The 18,818-nt window shown below is 43.0% G+C and overlaps 2 protein-coding genes across 14 annotated transcripts in view; both read left to right on the top strand.

The window, feature by feature from the left end:
* The window catches only part of brap (BRCA1 associated protein), a 61,551-nt gene extending 51,629 nt beyond the window's left edge, over positions 1 to 9,922 (top strand). For both annotated transcript variants that reach the window (XM_062958392.1, XM_062958393.1), the window contains 7 exons: positions 379 to 527; positions 1,328 to 1,403; positions 1,574 to 1,712; positions 1,974 to 2,083; positions 3,310 to 3,399; positions 5,464 to 5,567; positions 7,729 to 9,922. In XM_062958392.1, coding sequence (XP_062814462.1) covers positions 379 to 527; positions 1,328 to 1,403; positions 1,574 to 1,712; positions 1,974 to 2,083; positions 3,310 to 3,399; positions 5,464 to 5,567; positions 7,729 to 8,086 — 1,026 coding nt within the window. In that variant the 3' untranslated portion in view covers positions 8,087 to 9,922. The remainder of the gene's footprint in view (positions 1 to 378; positions 528 to 1,327; positions 1,404 to 1,573; positions 1,713 to 1,973; positions 2,084 to 3,309; positions 3,400 to 5,463; positions 5,568 to 7,728) is intronic.
* An 8,452-nt stretch (positions 9,923 to 18,374) lies between these two features.
* Positions 18,375 to 18,818, top strand: part of atxn2 (ataxin 2) — a 51,416-nt gene continuing 50,972 nt past the window's right edge. For 6 of the 12 annotated variants that reach the window (XM_062958386.1, XM_062958381.1, XM_062958382.1 and 3 more), the window contains exon 1: positions 18,378 to 18,658. In XM_062958386.1, coding sequence (XP_062814456.1) covers positions 18,432 to 18,658 — 227 coding nt within the window. In that variant the 5' untranslated portion in view covers positions 18,378 to 18,431. Of the gene's footprint in view, positions 18,659 to 18,818 lie in introns of all 12 variants that reach the window. The other 6 variants (XM_062958385.1, XM_062958383.1, XM_062958390.1 and 3 more) reach the window with 3 other exon arrangements.

Raw genomic sequence — 18,818 nt, 5'->3', positions numbered from 1 at the left:
TTCCTTTTCTTATCTTTTCTTAATGAAATTCAGCCTCTTCCCTGGATGCACACCCTCTGGCCTTGGAAGAACTTGCCTCCCAGCTTCATAAACAGAACCACCTATTTCTGATGAAATGGGAAACGCTTGATTGATGTCTTCAAGCATATCAGCGGACTCTCAAGCTCGGAAAGAAGGAACCTGTGGGAGGGAGTGCCAGCCTGGGAGCGGCCACCAAAAAGACCCTCCCTCAAGTCTTCACCAAATATGCTATTATGGTGGTTGGACAAAGAAAAAGCCCTGAAAAAATCAGGCTGGTAACTGGGATACGTTGTCTTGGAGATAGTCTCTGTTTGGGAATTGTTACACTGATCAGGATGTGTCTCTCTTTGCGCAAAGGGGGCCAGTCTTCCTGTCATGGACCTAACCGAGCTTCCGAAGTGCACCGTCTGCTTGGAGCGAATGGATGAGTCTGTCAATGGCATTCTCACGACGCTTTGCAACCACAGCTTCCATAGCCAATGTCTACAGCGCTGGGAGGACACCACGTAAGATAGTCACATTCCTCTACCTGGTAGCTGTATGTTTGGCACAACCAATATTATACTAATAATAATACAATGTAATAATATTAATTATATATTATATATTACAAGTAATATTACTAATAATATTACAGTATAATTATATAGTACAATATAGTGATTTCATGCTTATCTTGTGCTATGCTAATAATATATTGTATGTACATTTGATTTGTAAGATGCTCTGACTCCCCTTCGGGGTGAGAAGAGCGGGATATAAATGTAGTAAATAAATAAACCTGGAGCATGCAGAGAAAAAAATACATTTGTCTGAGGGAAGGTTTTGCTGTTCCCAACATAAAGTATTGCTGCTCAACGCTTTTGTTGTTCCAGAAGATATTTTAGTACCCTGTTTGCGGTAGGATCTGAGTTAGGGTGCTCATTTTGCCCGTAAATATATTATACACCTCCGGAAGGTGAACCCATTTAGATGCTTAACTTCCTCACTGCGAAATTCCTTGTTCCCAAGGTATAGTGGCAGATGTTTTGTGCTCAAATTGTGGGATTAAGATTGGCTAAGTTTTTAAGAGAGGATATAGCAAAGTGGGACAGTTGTAGAACCCCCTTTGCAGGCTGTCCAGTGCTTAGGGCTTGCCAGGGAAGCTCAGGTTTTTGGATGCTGCAAGATCTAGGAAGATCAGCTTTGTGCCAGCACTGATGTTCATCCATTGTCTCCAATCTTTATGAGACAGTGAACCACAATCTGTCCATGCCCACGGTGTGTTTGATCTGGATAAATAACTGTCTTCTCCCTTCTCTTCCAGGTGCCCTGTGTGCCGGTATTGCCAGACACCTGAACCTGTTGAGGAGAACAAGTGCTTTGAGTGTGGCGTCCAAGAAGTGAGTGGTCCTGTGGCGGGAGCAGTCAGGGAAGGGCCCATTGGCTTTCTCTCTTTGTTGGGAGAGACTTGGCTTTGCAAGGAGAGCTGTGTCGACGTGGAGACACCAACCCATCCTCTCCTGAGGGTCTCTTCCATTGTCTCAATTCAGACAACACTTCTCTCCCACAGAATCTTTGGATATGCCTGATCTGTGGGCATATCGGCTGTGGGCGCTACGTGAGTCGGCATGCTTACAAACACTTTGAGGAGACCCAGCACACCTATGCCATGCAGCTGACCAACCATCGGGTCTGGGACTACGCAGGAGGTATTTCCCCATCCTTTAGGCGATTTGGTGCCTCGGTTTATACTTGGGTCGGTTTATACTTGGGTCGGCTTATACTCGAGTATATACGGGGTGTGTGTGTGTGTGTATTCCCCCATTGGTGGTAATAACCCTACACTTTAACCTATTCTTTCACATACCCTACTTTTTTATAGATATTGTAAATAATTTACTTTAATCAATGAATTCATTTGAAAAAAACTTGCTTCCGATGACCAGCAAGGTTGTTGTCTTTCTCTCTAGACAATTACGTCCACCGGCTGGTGGCCAGCAAGACCGATGGAAAGCTAGTCCAGTACGAGTGCGAGGGCGAGGTGTGTCAGGAGGAGAAGATCGACGCCTTGCAGCTAGAGGTAAGCCTGCTTTGGCCTTAGTATTCTTTGTGTGTGTGTGTGTTTTCCCTGGCTAATGTCATGGGTGGCAACCGAGGAACTCTCGCCAGTGCTGGAACCATGCAAAATGAGCCCAAGTGCTGAGGGTCAAATTTTTCTGAGTTTTTCTGTGGGTTATTGAGCTCAGATTTCTCTTCCCATGGTTTTATGTATGTATCTAAGATAATAATAATAATAATAATAATAATAATAATACATCTTTATTTATTCTCCCTTGGGGCCCTAGTGGCACAGTGTGTTAAAGCACTGAGCTGCTGAACTTGTGGACCAAAAGGTCCCAGGTTCAAATCCCGGGAGCGGAATGAGCGCCCGCTGTTAGCCCCAGCTTCTGCCAACCTAGCAGTTCGAAAACATGCCAATGTGAGTAGATGAATAGGTAACGGCGCTCCATGCAGTCATCCCACATGACCTTGGAGGTGTCTACGGACAACGCCGGCTCTTCGACTTAGAAATGGAGATGAGCACCAACCCCCAGAGTCGGTCACGACTGGACTTAACATCAGGGGAAACATTTACCTTACCTTTCTCCCTCACAGGACCCAAAGCAGCCTACAACATATTAAACTTATGTAAACAACAATCCAAATGCATCAATGATAAATATAAAACCTCATAAAATAAACAGTTTAAAGCAACAATAATATACATTCACATTCTTGTAGCACTAAGATCCCATTTGCCTCCCAAATTGGGCCCGGAGGTGACTCCTACATGAATTCGAAGAAGGTACTTAAAGGTACAAGCATAGGAATGTCTCATTCGCAGGGCATGCCAAGAACAATTGTAAAAAGCAGCATTTGTAGAACATTATTGTAGAACAAATTGTAGAAAATTTATTCGTGTGTTTTTGTATTTGATATTTATATTTGATATCACTGTATGCTGGTTTTATATCTGTGAGCCGCCCCGAGTCCCTTTGGGGAGATGGTGGCGGGGTACAAAAATAAAATTATTATTATTATTATTATTATTATTATTATTATTATTATTATTATTATTATTATTATTATTATTATGAAAGAAGTGTTCACCGCAGGTCACGATTGAGGCCCCTATGGTGCTCTAGATGTTCGACTACAGCTCTCAGCATTCCTCCTCCTTGGCTGGGGCTGTTGGGAAGAAAGTGGCCTCTTCCTACCCACACCCATGACAATGTTTTCGTGTCTTTCTTTCTCCACTGAATGCAGTACTCGTACTTGTTGACAAGTCAGTTGGAGTCCCAGCGTATCTATTGGGAGAACAAGATTGTCCGAATCGAGAAGGATACCGCCGAAGAGGTGAGTCCATCGTGGACAGGGATTCATTTGTCTAGAAAAGAGGTGTCAAACTTGTGTCTTTGAAATTGAAATTGCAGTTGCGGTTTGTAATTGCCCAAAAGATATACACTCCCTTGAAACCTCTTAGTTTAAAATATGCTCTCAGAGATCAAAAACAGTGTCCCAGGTTATTTACCTCTTCTTCAGTTTACATTCCTACTGTATGCACTTTCTTCTGGCCCGGTTCGTTTTATGATCTTCTCAGGTTTTTTATCTAACTATGGTTTATTGTATATGTGATTTTAATGTTTTACAGATTTGTTTTTATATTGTTGTTCTCCTTTACACTGTAATTACCTGGGCTTGGCCCAATGTAAGCCGCCCCGAGTCCCTTCGGGGAGATGGAGGCGGGGTATAAAAATAAAGTTGTTGTTATTATTGACACAACGACGTTGTATGACACAGCAAACAAGATAGATATGCTGGGTTTCGTTTCACAAAATCACAAGTCGAACACTTCCCAAGTGTCTAGGACTGTGTGATGTATTTTCGGATGATGCGTGCAGATCCCAGCAGGGTGGCTTTTTGCAGTTGGCAGATCGTGATTTTGTCAATGTCTATTGTTTCCAAATGCCGGCTGAGATCTTTCGGCACGGCACCCAGTGTGCCCATCACCACCGGGACCACCTGCACTGGTTTCTGCCAGAGTCTTTGCAGTTCAATCTTGAGGTCCTGATAGCGGCTGAGTTTTTCCTGTTGTTTTTCATCAATGTGACTGTCACCTGGTATGGTGACATCAATGATCCAAACCTTTTTCTTTTCCACAACTGTGATGTCTGGTGTGTTGTGTTCCAGAACTTTGTCAGTCTGGATTCGAAAGTCCCACAGTATCTTTGCGTGTTCATTTTACACAACCTTTGCAGGTTTGTGATCCCACCAGTTCTTTACTGCTGGGAGGTGATACTTGAGGCATAAGTTCCAATGAATCATTTGGGCCACATAGTTGTGCCTCTGTTTGTAGACTGTCTGTGCAATTTTCTTACAGCAGCTGAGGATATGATCAATGGTTTCGTCGGTTTTCTTGCACAGTCTGCATTTTGGGTCATCAGCTGATTTTTCGATCTTGGCCTTAATTGCCTTTGTTCTGATGTCTTGCTCCTGGGCTGCAAGGATCAGGCCTTCTGTCTCCTTCTTCAGGGTCCCATTCGTGAGCCAGAGCCAGGTCTTCTCCTTATCAGCTTTTCCTTCAATTTTGTCAAGGAACTTTCCATGCAATGATTTGTTGTGCCAGCTGTCAGCTCTAGTTTGTAGTGCGGTTTTCTTGTACTGACTTTTTTGTCTGCTGTGCTTTGAGGAGTTTCTGATTTTTGACTTTAATCAAAGCAGGTTCTTCACTTTGCTTATTATTATTATTATTATTATTATTATTATTATTATTATTATTATTATTGGTGGAGATGTCTCTTTCTGCCTTCTGTCCCATCACTCAGTACTTTATCCGAATCTTCCAGCAGGGGGTGCCTTAGGTTAGTGACTTGCTCCCCTTCAGGCCTCAACTCCCATAATCCCTGACTGTTGGCGAGAGTTTGTGGCCACTGGAGTGCATAACTTTTGGCGGGCGTCGGATGCGAAACAGGCAATGAAAGCTCACACAGGTGGCTTTTTGCTCTCCTTGTTTGCTTTGTGTGCCTTTGGCGGAGGACGCAGTGCCAGCCGGAGAGAGTCCCGTGATCCTGTTGCTGACGGTGGCAGTTTTTTTTTCAAAGACAAAACCTATTCCAGTGTTTTTTTTGTTTTGAATGATGGGGCAGGAGCTCTGACAGACCCTCCTCTCTGCCAGCAAGTTCTGTGCAAGCTGACTGCTTTGGCCCCTTCTAACCAGCACCAGCTCTCTAGTTAAAGATTACTTTTTAAATAGTAGATCCAAGACCACCATTTCTCCGTATTTCCAGAGTCCCAGGAAGGGGCCAGAGTTTAGCAATTCTTCCAGTCGCCTCAACTCTCACCCTGAAAACCGCCATGTGGACTTTGGCCTGCTTGAAATTTCTCTCACTTTGTGTGTTCTTTTTTTTTTGTATAAACCAGATTAACAACATGAAGTCTAAATTTAAAGAGACCATTGAGAAATGTGACTCACTGGAACAGAGACTGAATGACCTACTGAAGGAGAAGCAGTCTTTGGAAAGAAAGTATGTAATTCCCGTTCACACAGATGTCTGTTTTCCTTTATATATTCATTGTTGTTGTTGCTGTTCCTGTTTTATTCCTTTACTTCCCTCCTTTATCCTAGTATTGACACTCAAGGCAGTTTACTTAATATTAAACCAGAACCGATTAATAATAATAATGCAGTGGGACTGAATATAGAAGGAAATTGGGACAGGAAAAGTGGCTTCCATATAGAGATATATTGAAAAAAACAGAGTGGAAATATAATAAAAACACCAAAGAAATCAATCAAATAGATAAGAATATATCATGGTTTCAATACAGACAAATAAGAGAAAGCTATAATAAAGTTAAGATAACAGGATTTATGGACAAAGACACCTTCTGGGACAAGATAATGGCAACAGACAAGAAACTAATAACAAAATTATACCAAAAATAGTTAGAATGGTCAACGGAAATAGAACAAGTTGAGGACTGCATGGTCAAATGAGCCGCATATATTGGTCATACAATCAGACTAGACGGATAGGAAAATAATATGGAACAAAAAACTAAAATATACATATTTGTACGATCGGAAAGAAAATGGGTTCAAAATGATGTACCAATAGTACATAACACCACAATATTAGCAAAATGTTATCCATTAGTACAAGATGAATGTTGGAAGTGTGAGGAACCTTCAGGAACTTTTCCCCATATGTGGTGGGCCTTTAAAATAGCAAAAAAAATATTGGAAAGAAATTCAAGAAAAACTCCAGACAATATTAGATAAAAAGTGCCGTTGAAGCCAGAATATTTCCTATTAGGGATAACAGACTTTGTACTACACAAAAATAATTACTTAGTAACTGCGGCTAGAATAATATATGCTCAAAGATTGAGAGTTAAAGAAATACCCACAATAGAACATTGGATCATGAAAATAATAGACATAACGAATATGGAGAAATTATCTCAATTATTACAGTAGTGTCTCACTTATCCAAGCTTTACTTATCCAATGTTCTGTATTATCCAACGCAGTCTGCCTTTTAGTAGTCAAATGTTTTTGTAGTAAATGTTGCAATGTTTTGTTGCTAAATTCGTAAATACCGTAATTACTACATAACATTACTGTGTATTGAACTGCTTTTTCTGTCAATTTCTTGTAAAACATGATGTTTTTGTGCTTAATTTGTAAAATTATAACGTAATTTTATGTTTAATAGGCTTTTTTCTTAATCCCTCATTATCCAACATTTTTGCTTATCCAATGTTCTGCCAGCCCGTTTATGTTGGATAAGTAAGACTCTACTGTATCTCAAAGCTCGTGTGGAAATAAAATAATAACGGACTGGTTACCATTGAAAGTGTATTTGGCACAAGAAAAAAATGAACTAAAATTAAGACCCAAAGAAAAATTGTTCCCCGAGGTGATGAAACAAAGAGAGGATAGCAGAAACATAAGGAGTTAAGAAAGGACAATGTAAATGACAGTGGATAGGATTGGAAGTCCATTTTTATTTTTGATTTCAAACTTCCCTAGCTTTACTTAGGATGTTGTGTATGTGTCTTTTTCTTTCCTGTCCTTGTAGAGATACCTTTCCAGACTCCTCCTGATTTTCCCTATTTCTTTTAATCTTTTTATATTGTAAAATTAGAATGTTTTGATGTTTAATAGGCTTCTCCCTAATCTCTCCTTATTATCCAACATATTCGTTCCGCCGGCCCGTTTATGTTGAATAAGTGAGACTCTACTGTATATATTAAAAATAATATACATATATATAAAAAAATACAAAGTAAAAAAAATAAAAATAAAATTAAAATACAGTGACTTCCTTTAATCCTTAGTGGTTAGGGTCCACTTGTTTCTTTCCTCTAAAATTACTCGTTGTTCTTCTGACCCTAATGTTTCTCCCATTATTAATAGGCAATTATTTCTTCATTCTTCTGAAGTAGTTTTCTACTAATTCCCAGTCTGTTTGTTTTATGGGGTCCCCCGAGTTCTTTTTAAGAAAAAAAGTTAATTGGTCCATATCTTTAACCTCCCTCACTTTAATTCTCCATGAGTCCAGGTTTGGTGTTTCTTGTGATTTCCATGATTTTGCAAACACAATCCTCGCAGCCGTCGAGAGATATGTAAACAGAATGTCTTCATTTTTTGTCAAAATTAAGTCCTTGTCCTTTCCTTAGGTGCACTCAGCTAAGCGCCAAGGTGTGCAAGCTCACCACGGAGCTGAAGGAGGAGCAGGAGATGAACAAGTGTTTGCGCGCCAACCAGCTCTTGCTTCAGAACAAGCTGAAGGAGGAGGAGAAGCTGCTCAAGGAGACCTGTGAGCAGAAGGACTTGCAGATCACCGAGGTCCAGGAGCAGCTCCGGGACGTCATGTTCTACCTGGAGACCCAGCAGAAGATCAACCACCTCCCAGTGGAGGCCCGGCAGGAGATCCAGGACGGGCAGATCAACATTGCCATGGCCTCGGCTAGCTCGCCCGCCGGGGCTGCGGGGAAGCCTTTGGCCCGGAAAGGTAGAGGCAAGCGGGGCAAGTGAGCAACGAGGCCGGGGCGACCAACCTTAGCAAAAGTGGCCGCGGCGTGTGGCCAGGGAGAGAGCGAGTGTTGCCTGTTGGGCAGAACGGGTGCCAGAGTCCACTGAAGGGTCCGTGACCCCTTTCCAGATCCTTTCCTACTCTTTTGCACTAGCCGTGGCCTTTGCAGGCCTGGAAGGCTCTTTCCCAGGCGAGCCACTTCTAGGCAAGCTATCCTCATTCCTTAGGGCTCTCTTGCTTGATTTCACGCTTCCTTTGCCTCCTTTTTTTTTTTGTCTCTGCCGCATAGCTGGCCTCAGTTCTAGCTGTTTGCTTGGAGTTTGACTTTTTAAAAAAGAGCAACAACCAAAAAAGACAACAGAGACTCAGGTTTCTTTTAGAATGAGTGTGAGGGATGCAGCCTTTTGCCCTCTTCCGTAACCCGGTTGCTGGCCTCGACCCGGGTGCAGGCTTTGTCTGGAGCATGGCTAAGTATGGCTGGAGGAGGAACAAGCGTGGCCTCCCCCTTTTGCTCCTTCTTCTCCCCTTGCAGTCTCTTCCAGAGCACAAGCAGTGCCTCTTGGGTTGCACCCGCTTTCCCAGAGTACTTCCAACTCCCTGCCTTGATACCCGACTATGCAGTATGCATGCAACCAACCCCTACCAGAAAAGCTGCTTTTGCAGCACGCACTTTGGAATGGCACCCCCAGGGGCACGCTTTGCCCACTCCTCTACTCTGCCACCACTGTTGTCCCAAGCAGTGCTTCCATTGCAGGGCTCCAAGCATGCCATTTCTAGGACAAACCCACATTTGGATGCCTAGGCGGGGAAGGGATCTCCTCAACCCATTGCTGAGCTCCAGAACACCCTTTGCTTAAAGAAAAGATGGGGAGCTCTTGGCAAGATGGTTATATATAAATCAGGACTGGTCCTTAGTCGATCAGAGAAGCACAATGTCAACAGAAGGAGTCTATTAACACTGAGTTCAGAAGCTGAAAAATCTAAAATGCCCATTGCGCATCTGAGCACTTGTAGTTGGGATACGTGCCCTGTCTTCCACTTGCTGCTGGAGTGTGACTACCTTTGCACCTTCTTGTAGTTCAGGGGCCACTGTGAATGGCCTGCACACTTTAGCTCGGCTTGGCCTGTAGCATGCCCACAATTCTTCCCTTTCCAAAAAAAAATAAGCAAAAGCCATCTATGTCTTCTTAAGGAATGCTCTTTCCTATGCCTATCTTTGCTTGTTTGCTGGAGGAGCGCTTTCTTTTTCTGAGTTGTGGTGTTCTCCTCGGCAAGGGTTCTAGTCCCTCTCGTTGCCGTGAAATAGGGGTGAAGTGAGTGCAATAATCTTTGGGGAAACGTTCATCCACAGAGAAGGTTTACAGTTCTTAGTATTACAAATTCCACGGTGTGGGGAATGAATTCAGGAGTCCCACCAATGGTTTCCTGAAAAGGTTTTCCCTTCCTCAGGGAACTCTTGCATGGGGACACCATTGGAAGCCCAGTTCCACTTTGGCCCAGGTTTAGGGGTTTGTTCTTGCGTTACGTTTGGGTCAAGATCTAGACTGGTTCTCAGGAAGTTTTTGCATTTCCTCTGGAATGTTTGTGTTTTTCACGTAGTTTGCAGTCTGAATCTTTTAGAAGTTGAGGAGAGTTCTTAGCTGTTGTATGTGCAAGAGAGTTAGATCTGCACACTGTTTCAGTCAGCCAAACCTTTGCTGAAATGGAAGAAGCCTTCTTTATTGTCGTGTTGGACTGGAGTTTGGCTGACACTCGAAAGATCCGCAGACGTGTACTTTCTAAAAAGATTACTTTGCTGTAACACCTGCAACGAAACTCATTAAACTGGATTACCTATACACATTGGCCTTTTGTGTGTACAACGTAGTTGCAAGATTGTGGATGGAAGGAGATAGTGGACTTCTTCCTGAGTTCTGAGGGTTGACGGTAAACTTGAGGAAACCAACTGGTTTCCCTGTGACATCTAAGTCATAAATAGTGAGATGGATATCTTGGTCTACAGCAATGGTTCCCAACCTTTTTTTGACCAAGGGAACACTTAACCAGGGACGACTGTGACCAGAAACCACTCTCCAACATTAGTACCAAAAAGGTTACGAATCAGTGTTTAGTCAACTTTAGATTCGGTTTGGTTATTTGGGGTGCTGATTCCGAAAATTGCATTGGATAGACCACATCAGCTCAAGTTTCTGATTTTAAAAATCCAGTATTTACCATCTGCTCGCCAACAGAAAACCATATTTAATAATCTAGAGCTGATGTGGTCTATCTAATGTAATTTTCAGAATGAGTACCCCCAAATAACTCCCAAGAACAGGCCTAAAAACGAAGACACCAAGAAAAAGATTTTTTTTGATTGGACTGTTATTATCCGTGGATTTTGTTAATGCTCGTGTTAAAAAAAAGGGGGGAGGGCCTATGGTTGAAAAAAATACAAAAAGTGGAGCGCGACAAGAAACCGTCTCTAACGGCTTTAATAATAATAATAATAATAATAATAATAATAATAATAATAATAATACAGTAGACTCTCACTTATCCAACACTCGCTTATCCAACGTTCTGGATTATCCAATGCATTTTTGTAGTCAATGTTTTCAATACATGGTGATATTTTGGTGCTAAATTTGTAAATACAGTAATTACTACATAGCATTACTGCGTATTGAACTACTTTTTCTGTCAAATTTGTCGTAAAACATGATGTTTTGGTGCTTAATTTGTAAAATCATAACCTAATTTGATGTTTAATAGGCTTTTCCTTAATCTCTCCTTATTATCCAACATATTCGCTTATCCAACGTTCTGCCGGCCCGTTTATGTTGGATAAGTGAGACTCTACTGTAATACAGCGTTCCCTCACTACTTCGCACTTCACTTTTCGCGGATTCGCTGTTTCACGGTTTTTCAATAAATTCTAAAAGACTATTATAAATCATAAAAAATTACAATTTACAGCCTAAGGAAGAGAGGAAGGAGAAGCTAAAGGGAGAGAAAAGGAGCCAAAGTGGCAACGGGAGGAGAAGGAGGCGATTTATCAACACATGATGGGTTGATAAAGACTTAAAATAGTGTATAACTACTAAAATAATGTATAAACATTAAAATAAATATAGTATCCCTACTTCGCGGATTTTCATTTATTGCGGGTGGTCCTGGAACCTAACCCCAGCGATAAGTGAAGGAACACTGTATCAATAAAAGATTTATTGCTATTTCTTATAAGTACGCCCACGGTCCAAGAGATCGGAGAAGCCTGCCGAGGATGGATCTGGATCAAACTTGGCATGCAGACTGATCAGGACAGACTGGAATGATGGGGACCCCAGCGATAAGTGAGGGAACACTAGTAGTAGTAGTAGTAGTAATAATAATAACAACAACAACAACAACACCACCACCAATAACAACTTTTGGGGTACTAAACAGGGTCTTGCATAGGACTGCTTTGCCATGTGTGTGGCAATGGGCACTAATAATAATAATAATAATAATAATAATAATTATTATTATTATTATTATTATTATTATTATTATTATTATTACTTTGCGGGCCGTGACTCTTATTTTAGGTCTTGCGGCCCACAGGTTGGGAACCACTGCTCTACAGAAAAATGGCTCATGGCAGGAAGAATGGTCAGTGATGGAATCCTCCCTTCAGTCTGTTAGAAGTGGCTTCCAAAGCTGGGGAAGTTCTAGCTGGTCCTAATAGTGGCAGAATACTACAGGGGATTCATTTCCCCCTCTGCCTTACCACTAAGGGAGGCGAGAAGGGGGAAATGCACATGAAGGCACAATGGAAGCCAAAGAGAGCAAGACAAAGGCTACATTGAAATGGAACCAGACCAGCGAAACAATTGTACAAGCCTTTGTCCGGCAGAGAGGCAATCGCAAGGGACAGGGCTTCCTATGATAGCTGTTGGAGGAGAGGGATGGGACGGGGGTGGCAGGGTGGCATCTCGGCCAAAGTCAATGCTCAATTCACGTGAGACATGGAGGATGCTGACACAGCGGGAGCCTGTTTCAAACTCTTGGGGTGACAGTGTGGTAGGAGGCCTACCTACCTCGCAGGGCTGGCTTTGTGTAACTATTGAAATGTCCCATCTGGTAGGACACTTTGGACACCAGGGTCCCAGGAGAAGCAACAAGGACCTTGCAAATGTATGCCACTCCCCTCTACTGGGTACCCAGTTTTTTCTGGACTCAATAGAAAGTGCAAATTCTGACTTCACACGTGATACTTCATTTGTCAATGATCAGGTTATGCCGAAGAGGGTTGTACTTAGAAAGAAAAAAGCCAACAGCTTCAAGAGACTTTCTGGCAGCTCGACGCAGTCAAGTTCCCAGCGTGTCCTTTAACGCCCCCCTCCCATCAAAGCATTCCTGTAGTCGCCCCATCCGCAATGTCTCAATGGATCGCCCTTCTGTTTGGAGGAAGAGCCCAGAACACGTCTCCCGCCTCCGCCAAAGGGCCTGCGAATGCTGCCCACGGCTACTTGGATGCGGTTCTGTGCCTCCCATTCTTCTAATCCTTCGGAGGATCGTGTTTCCCTCCCAAGTACAGTATGTCAAGAAACATCGGCTTGGCATGTGCAGGCATGTTTGTGCGCCCGTGTGTGTACACACGCATCTATTTTCGGCTTACTATCTAGGATTCCAGGACTCCATTCTTTTAATAGACCAGTCTCTAAGAACTTTTGCGTAACCATGGCTACGTCTCCTTCGAGTTGTTCGCGTGTAGAAATTAATTTTTATTTCTCTTTTATGAAAGGGCTTTAAATAGTACGTGTGGTACAATGTCTCCGAGCGGCGAGAGACTCGAAGAGGCACCGAGAAGGCAGGGACAAAGGAATCCTTTGCGGAAGAAAATGGTTCTGCGAGCTGCAGAATCCGGGCCTTCATCTGCAAAGATCCCTTATGTTTGTCTTTAGAAATGCAAGGCATCAACAGAGTACATGGGAGCTGAAAGATACGTGAAAACATTGCTCTCCTACTATTGAAGAACATCAACAATTGGAGGCTTCGAGAGCTTGCAAGTCAGACTCCAATATGCAGAGACATTTCCGACCCTAATGTCCACACTTAAGAAATGTACTCCTGAATCACAACTTCAGAAAGTCGTGCCTTCTAATTATCCTGACTTGGATGAGTCCTAATGAACCCTTTGTCATCCCACTTTCCCCGCTACTTTCTGTCTGAGGACTTTTTTTTCTTGTCCTCTGCTTCTTTCCATTGCTGCAGAGTGAATCCAGGGAGCAAACGTGGTTTGCACCCAATTAACTTGGCAGGGGAAAGGAAGGAGAAAAACCTGTGAGATGTTGGATATAATATAAATAAATATAATATAATATTTTTATATCAGTTTTAATAATATATGTTGCATATACATATAATATTGATAAGAATATTATAATGTAATACAATATAATGTTGATAATATTATAATGTAATACAATATAATGTTGATAATACCATATAATAACATCAATTATATATTACATATAATATTACTGGGCCCCTGGTGGCACAGTGTGTTAAAGCGCTGAGCTGCTGAACTTGTAGACCGAAAGGTCCCAGGTTCAAATCCCAGGAGCGGAGTTGAGCGGCCACTGTTAGCCCCAGCTCCTGTCAACCTAGCACTTCGAAAACATGCCAATGTGAGTAGATCAATAGGTACCGCTCCGGCGGGAAGGTAATGGCGTTCCATGCAGTCATGCCTATGGCCACATGACCTTGGAGGTGTCTACGGACAACGCCGGCTCTTCGGCTTAGAAATGGAGATGAGCACCAACCTCCAGAGTCGGTCACGGGTTAGGGTTAGGGTTAGACTTAACGTCAGGGGATAACCTTTACTTAATATTACTAATAATATGACAGTATAGTGGTATAGTTCAATATAGTCATATATAATGCTAGTATTGTGTTATGCTAATAATATAATATATTGTGTTGTCGAATATAATATAATATATTGTATGTAAATATAATTTGTAAGCTGCTCTGAGTCCCCTTCAGGGTGAGAAGGGCGGGATATAAATGTCATAAATAAATGAAATAAATTAACAAATAAATAAATAAATAAATAAATGTTAAACTTAGGCTTGCCCAAAGTCTGAACTGACTTGAAGGCACACAACAACAATAATCCTAATTAATTTGACAATCTCATTGGCCAGAAGCAGGCCCACATTTCCTATTGAAATCCTCATAAATTTATGTTGGGGTAAAATTGTTTTTATTTTTAACTTTTGTATTGTTCTTTCATTGTTGTTTTGCACTACAAATACAACACGTCCAGTCTGCCTAGGAATTTGTTCGTATTTTTTTTTCAAATGATAATTCGGCCCCTCAACAGTCTAAAGGATTGTGGATCGGCTCTCTGCTTAAAAAGTTTGAGGACCCCTGCTCCAAATAGCCCACATTGCCAAACAGTACACAAAGGGATCTTGTAGCACCGTTGAGATTGAGACGTCGGGAGCATTCGCTTTCGTAGATGCATCCGATGAAGATAGACCGAAAACTGTGAAGTCTGGTCGCAGTTACACCAAACTTGGTGGCATCCTGTTTGGACTGTTGCTTACCTTAGAAATCTCAGAATCTGAAGTGTTGTTTTGATCTCCAAAATACCCTCAGGCTTCTTTGAAAGGCAGAACTCCAGATTTGCATCAGCCTGGATGCAAGGTAAGTTTTCTACTCCGTCTTGGATGCCTTTTTGCTGGCAGGCAGAGAAATCCCATTTCATTTACTGAAACCGTTTGAATTGGTGGCTGCCCTTTATTTCTTGGTATTATGGTTGCAAGCTGCCTTGACCACTCTCTCTAGTGGGCATGATATTCATGAATTAAATGAACATTAATGAGGCGTTGTATGTGGCACCAAACTGTGGTGTCGCTTTTATTGCATTGATTCTGTACAACCCTTTGTGACAGTGAAAGCAGTATGAATTTACAAACAGAAAGTCAACAAGTTTTTCTCTGTGCCAGAAAAGCTGGACCTGTTGAATTCCTGTTCTTATACTGTCAAGGTGGATTTTGGAAATACAGTAGAGTCTCACTTATCCAACGTTCTGGATTATCCAACGCAATTTCAGCATTGAAGGCTGAAGCATGAGGTTTTTAGACAAATGGATCTAATTTACATATGTTTTAATTTTTATAATGTATTTTAATGATGTATTTTTATAGTTTTAATTGATTATATGTACTGTTTTTGTTTTATTATTATGTTCTTGGCATTAAATGTTGCCAACTGTTGTAAGCCGCCCTGAGTCCCCCCAGGTGAGAAGGGCGGGGTATAAATTCTGGAAATAAATAAAAAATAATTTTTTGTAGTCAATGTTTTCAATGCATTGTGATATTTTGGTGCTAAATTCATAAATACAGTAATTACTACATAGCATTACTGCACATTGAACTACTTTTTCTGTCAAATTCGTTGTAGAACATGATGTTTTGGTGCTTAATTTGTAAAATTATAACCTATTTTGATGTTTAATAGGCTTTTTCTTAATCTCTCCTTATTATCCAACATATTCGCTTACCCAACGTTCTGCCAGCCCGTTTATGTTGGATAAGTGAGACTCTATTGTATGAGCAAGAGTCTTACTGATTCCAGATGGGATCGCTTGGTGATTTTGCCTCCGACACATATTTTAAAGAGGTGGGCCTTTGCTAAAGATTAGATCGGCAGCAACTATATTTGCAAATCAAGTTGTCGAAGGCATAGGTTGTCTGCCAAGAACGCCCAAGGAAATCGTAACCTTGACAGGACTCAGAAACATTTCCCACTTTCACGAGAAAAGTCTTTGGACTGAAAAACAAAATAGGAGCCGTCACCCAAACCGAGTGACTTCATGATCCATGAAAATGCTTACTGTGCATGTTGGCTTGTTCGATATATCCCTCTCCTCCTGTCCCACTGCATAGGGAACTGGGGGTGCATTTCCATATGCAAAAGAGGTGTTTTATCCCTCTTTTTTTGGAACTCAGGCCGTCTTGAGGGCCTAGCGCTTGTGTGTTCCTTTATGTCACCCTTCGGAGGCGCAACCTGAAACCCTGGCGAAGCCTAATCCAATTAACTCCGCAACTGGCCTTTTAAAACTCCGATTAAACCCAGACTTTGTGGCTGCTGCACTAAGCCCACCTTTCCCCTGGATTTTATACAGCAGTGTGGAAGGGTTCACACTGCCATATATTCCGGTGATAATGTGGGATTGTATGGGGACACAATAATAACAGCTAGCTGCAGGAAATCTGATCGGAGCGTTAGCAGTTTGAAGCTACGAGTCAGGGTGAGCTGCCGGCTGTTAGCCCTAGCTCCTGCCTATTTAACAGTTTGAAATTATGTAATGTGAGTACACCAATAGATATTGTCTTGGCAGGGAGGTAAAAGAGCACCCCATGCAGACATTCCAGCAACGATCTCAGCATGGAAACATGAAACAAGAGCACCTCCCCATGGCCGGAGTTGAGCATCGCCTCCAGACACCGAAGATGGAAGTGTATTGTATGTGGTTGTTCACGGTGTAAAGGCACTGAATGTTTGTCTTGTAAAACTGTAATCTGCTCTTGAGTCCCTCCAGGATATAAATAAAGTGTATTATTATTGACACAACAACATTGTATGACACAGCAAACAAGATAGATATGCTGGATTTCTTATCACAAAATCACAAGTCGAACACTTCCCAAGTGTTTAGGACTGTGTGATGTGTTGTTGTTATTATTATTATTATTATATTGTATGACACAGCAAACAAGATAGATATGCTGGATTTCGTATCACAAAATCACAAGTCGAACACTTCCCAAGTGTCTAGGACTGTGTGATGTATTTTCGGATGATGCATGCAGATGCCAGTCAGGTGGCCTTTTGCAGTTGGCAGATCGTGATTTTGTCAATGTCTATTGTTTCCAAATGCCGGCTGAGATCTTTTGGTACGGCACCCAGTGTGCCCATCACCACTGGGACCACCTACACTGGTTTCTGCCAGAGTCTTTGAAGTTCAATCTTGAGGTCCTGAGAGCGGCTGAGTTTTTCCTGTTGTTTTTCATCAATGCGACTGTCACCTGGGATGGTGACATCAATGATCCAAACCTTTTTCTTTTCCACAACTGTGATGTCTGGTGTGTTGTGTTCCAGAACTTTGTCAGTCTGGATTCGGAAGTCCCACAGTATCTTTGCGTGTTCATTTTACACAACCTTTGCAGGTTTGTGATCCCACCAGTTCTTTACTGCTGGGAGGTGGTACTTGAGGCATAAGTTCCAATGGATCATTTGGGCCACATAGTTGTGCCTCTGTTTGTAGTCTGTCTGTGCGATTTTCTTACAGCGGCTGAGGATAAGATCAATGTATGTAAAACTAATCTGCTCTTGAGTCCCTCCAGGATATAAATAAAGTGTATTATTATTATTATTTTATTATTCAGTGTGTGGAAGGGACCTCAGATAACCCAGTTCAGAGCAGATTGTGTGGATGATCTGCCTTGATGTTCTGGGTTACATGGCTGTGTGGACAGGGCCTTGAAAACCCGTAATATCAAGGCAGATAACCCACAAGGTCTGCTTTGAACTGGGTTATCTGAGGTCCCTTCCACACAGCTGAATAAAATAATAATAATAATAATACACTTTATTTATATCCTGGAGGGACTCAAGAGCAGATTATAGTTTTACATGTACAAGGCAAACATAAATAAAATTCCACATTGTCTACTTTGAACTGGGTTTTATGGCAGTGTGGCCTCAGATAACCCAGGGCCCTGTCCACACAGCCATAGAACCCAGAATGTTCAGGCAGAAAATCCCACCAGACCTAATTTGGATTGGATTATCTGAGTCCACACTGCCATATAACCCAGTTCAGATCTTGTGGGATTTCTTGCCTTGACATTCTGGGTGCTATGGCTGTGTGGGTTATTTGAGTCCACACTGCCATATAACCCGGTTCAGATCAGATCTTGTGGGATTTCTTACCTTGACATTCTGGGTGCTATGGCTGTGTGGGTTATCTGAGTCCACACTGCCACATAACCCGGTTCAAAGCAGAGAATATGGGACTGTGTACATGGGACCCGCAAAGCCATTTGTGGCCTCCGCGCATGCGTTGCCTCTCTCCTGGAGCGAGGGAAGGGGGGGGGCTCACGTGACGCGGAAGCAGGGTCTGAGGCGACGAAAGCGGAGGAGGAGGGAGGAGCCATGCTGGCGAGGGCGGAGCTCCTCTTAGGCCCCGCCCCTCTTTCTTCGCCTTCTCCTCCTTTCCCGCCCAAAAGCGGGCCGGAGGCTCCTCCCCCTCCGCTGAGGAGAAGAAGAAAGAGGAGGAGGCGGGCAGAGCAGGGGAGACCGGCCATGGCCCTCAAGCAGAGCACCTCCACGCCAGCTTCGGCAACAGGAGCCGCGTCCCCCGCGCCTTCGCCGCCGCCTCAGCAGCAGCCAGCGGCCCCCAGCCCGCCGCCACCCCCGCCTCCGCCTCCGCCACCTCCCCCGCCACAAGGCACGGCGGGCGGCAGCGGAGGAAGGAAAGCCCCCGGCGGAGCAGGCCTCGGCGGAGGAGCAGGCCGCGCGGCCCTCGGCAGGTGAGGCCTTGCTTCTTCCTTCCTCCCTTCTATCCCCGCCCTCGCGTTGTCCCCTCCCCGGACTTTGGAGCCGAGCGGCCTGGGCCTCTCTCTCGGGGTGGGGTCGCCTCAGCCCCTCCGCCCCTCCCCACCGTTCCTGCGCCATGAGAGGAATCCCAAG

The sequence above is a fragment of the Anolis carolinensis genome, chromosome X (genome assembly GCF_035594765.1).
Source record: "Anolis carolinensis isolate JA03-04 chromosome X, rAnoCar3.1.pri, whole genome shotgun sequence".
NCBI lineage: Eukaryota > Metazoa > Chordata > Lepidosauria > Squamata > Dactyloidae > Anolis > Anolis carolinensis.
Note: the sequence above shows the minus strand (reverse complement) of the source record. Positions and strands in the feature narration are given on the sequence as shown.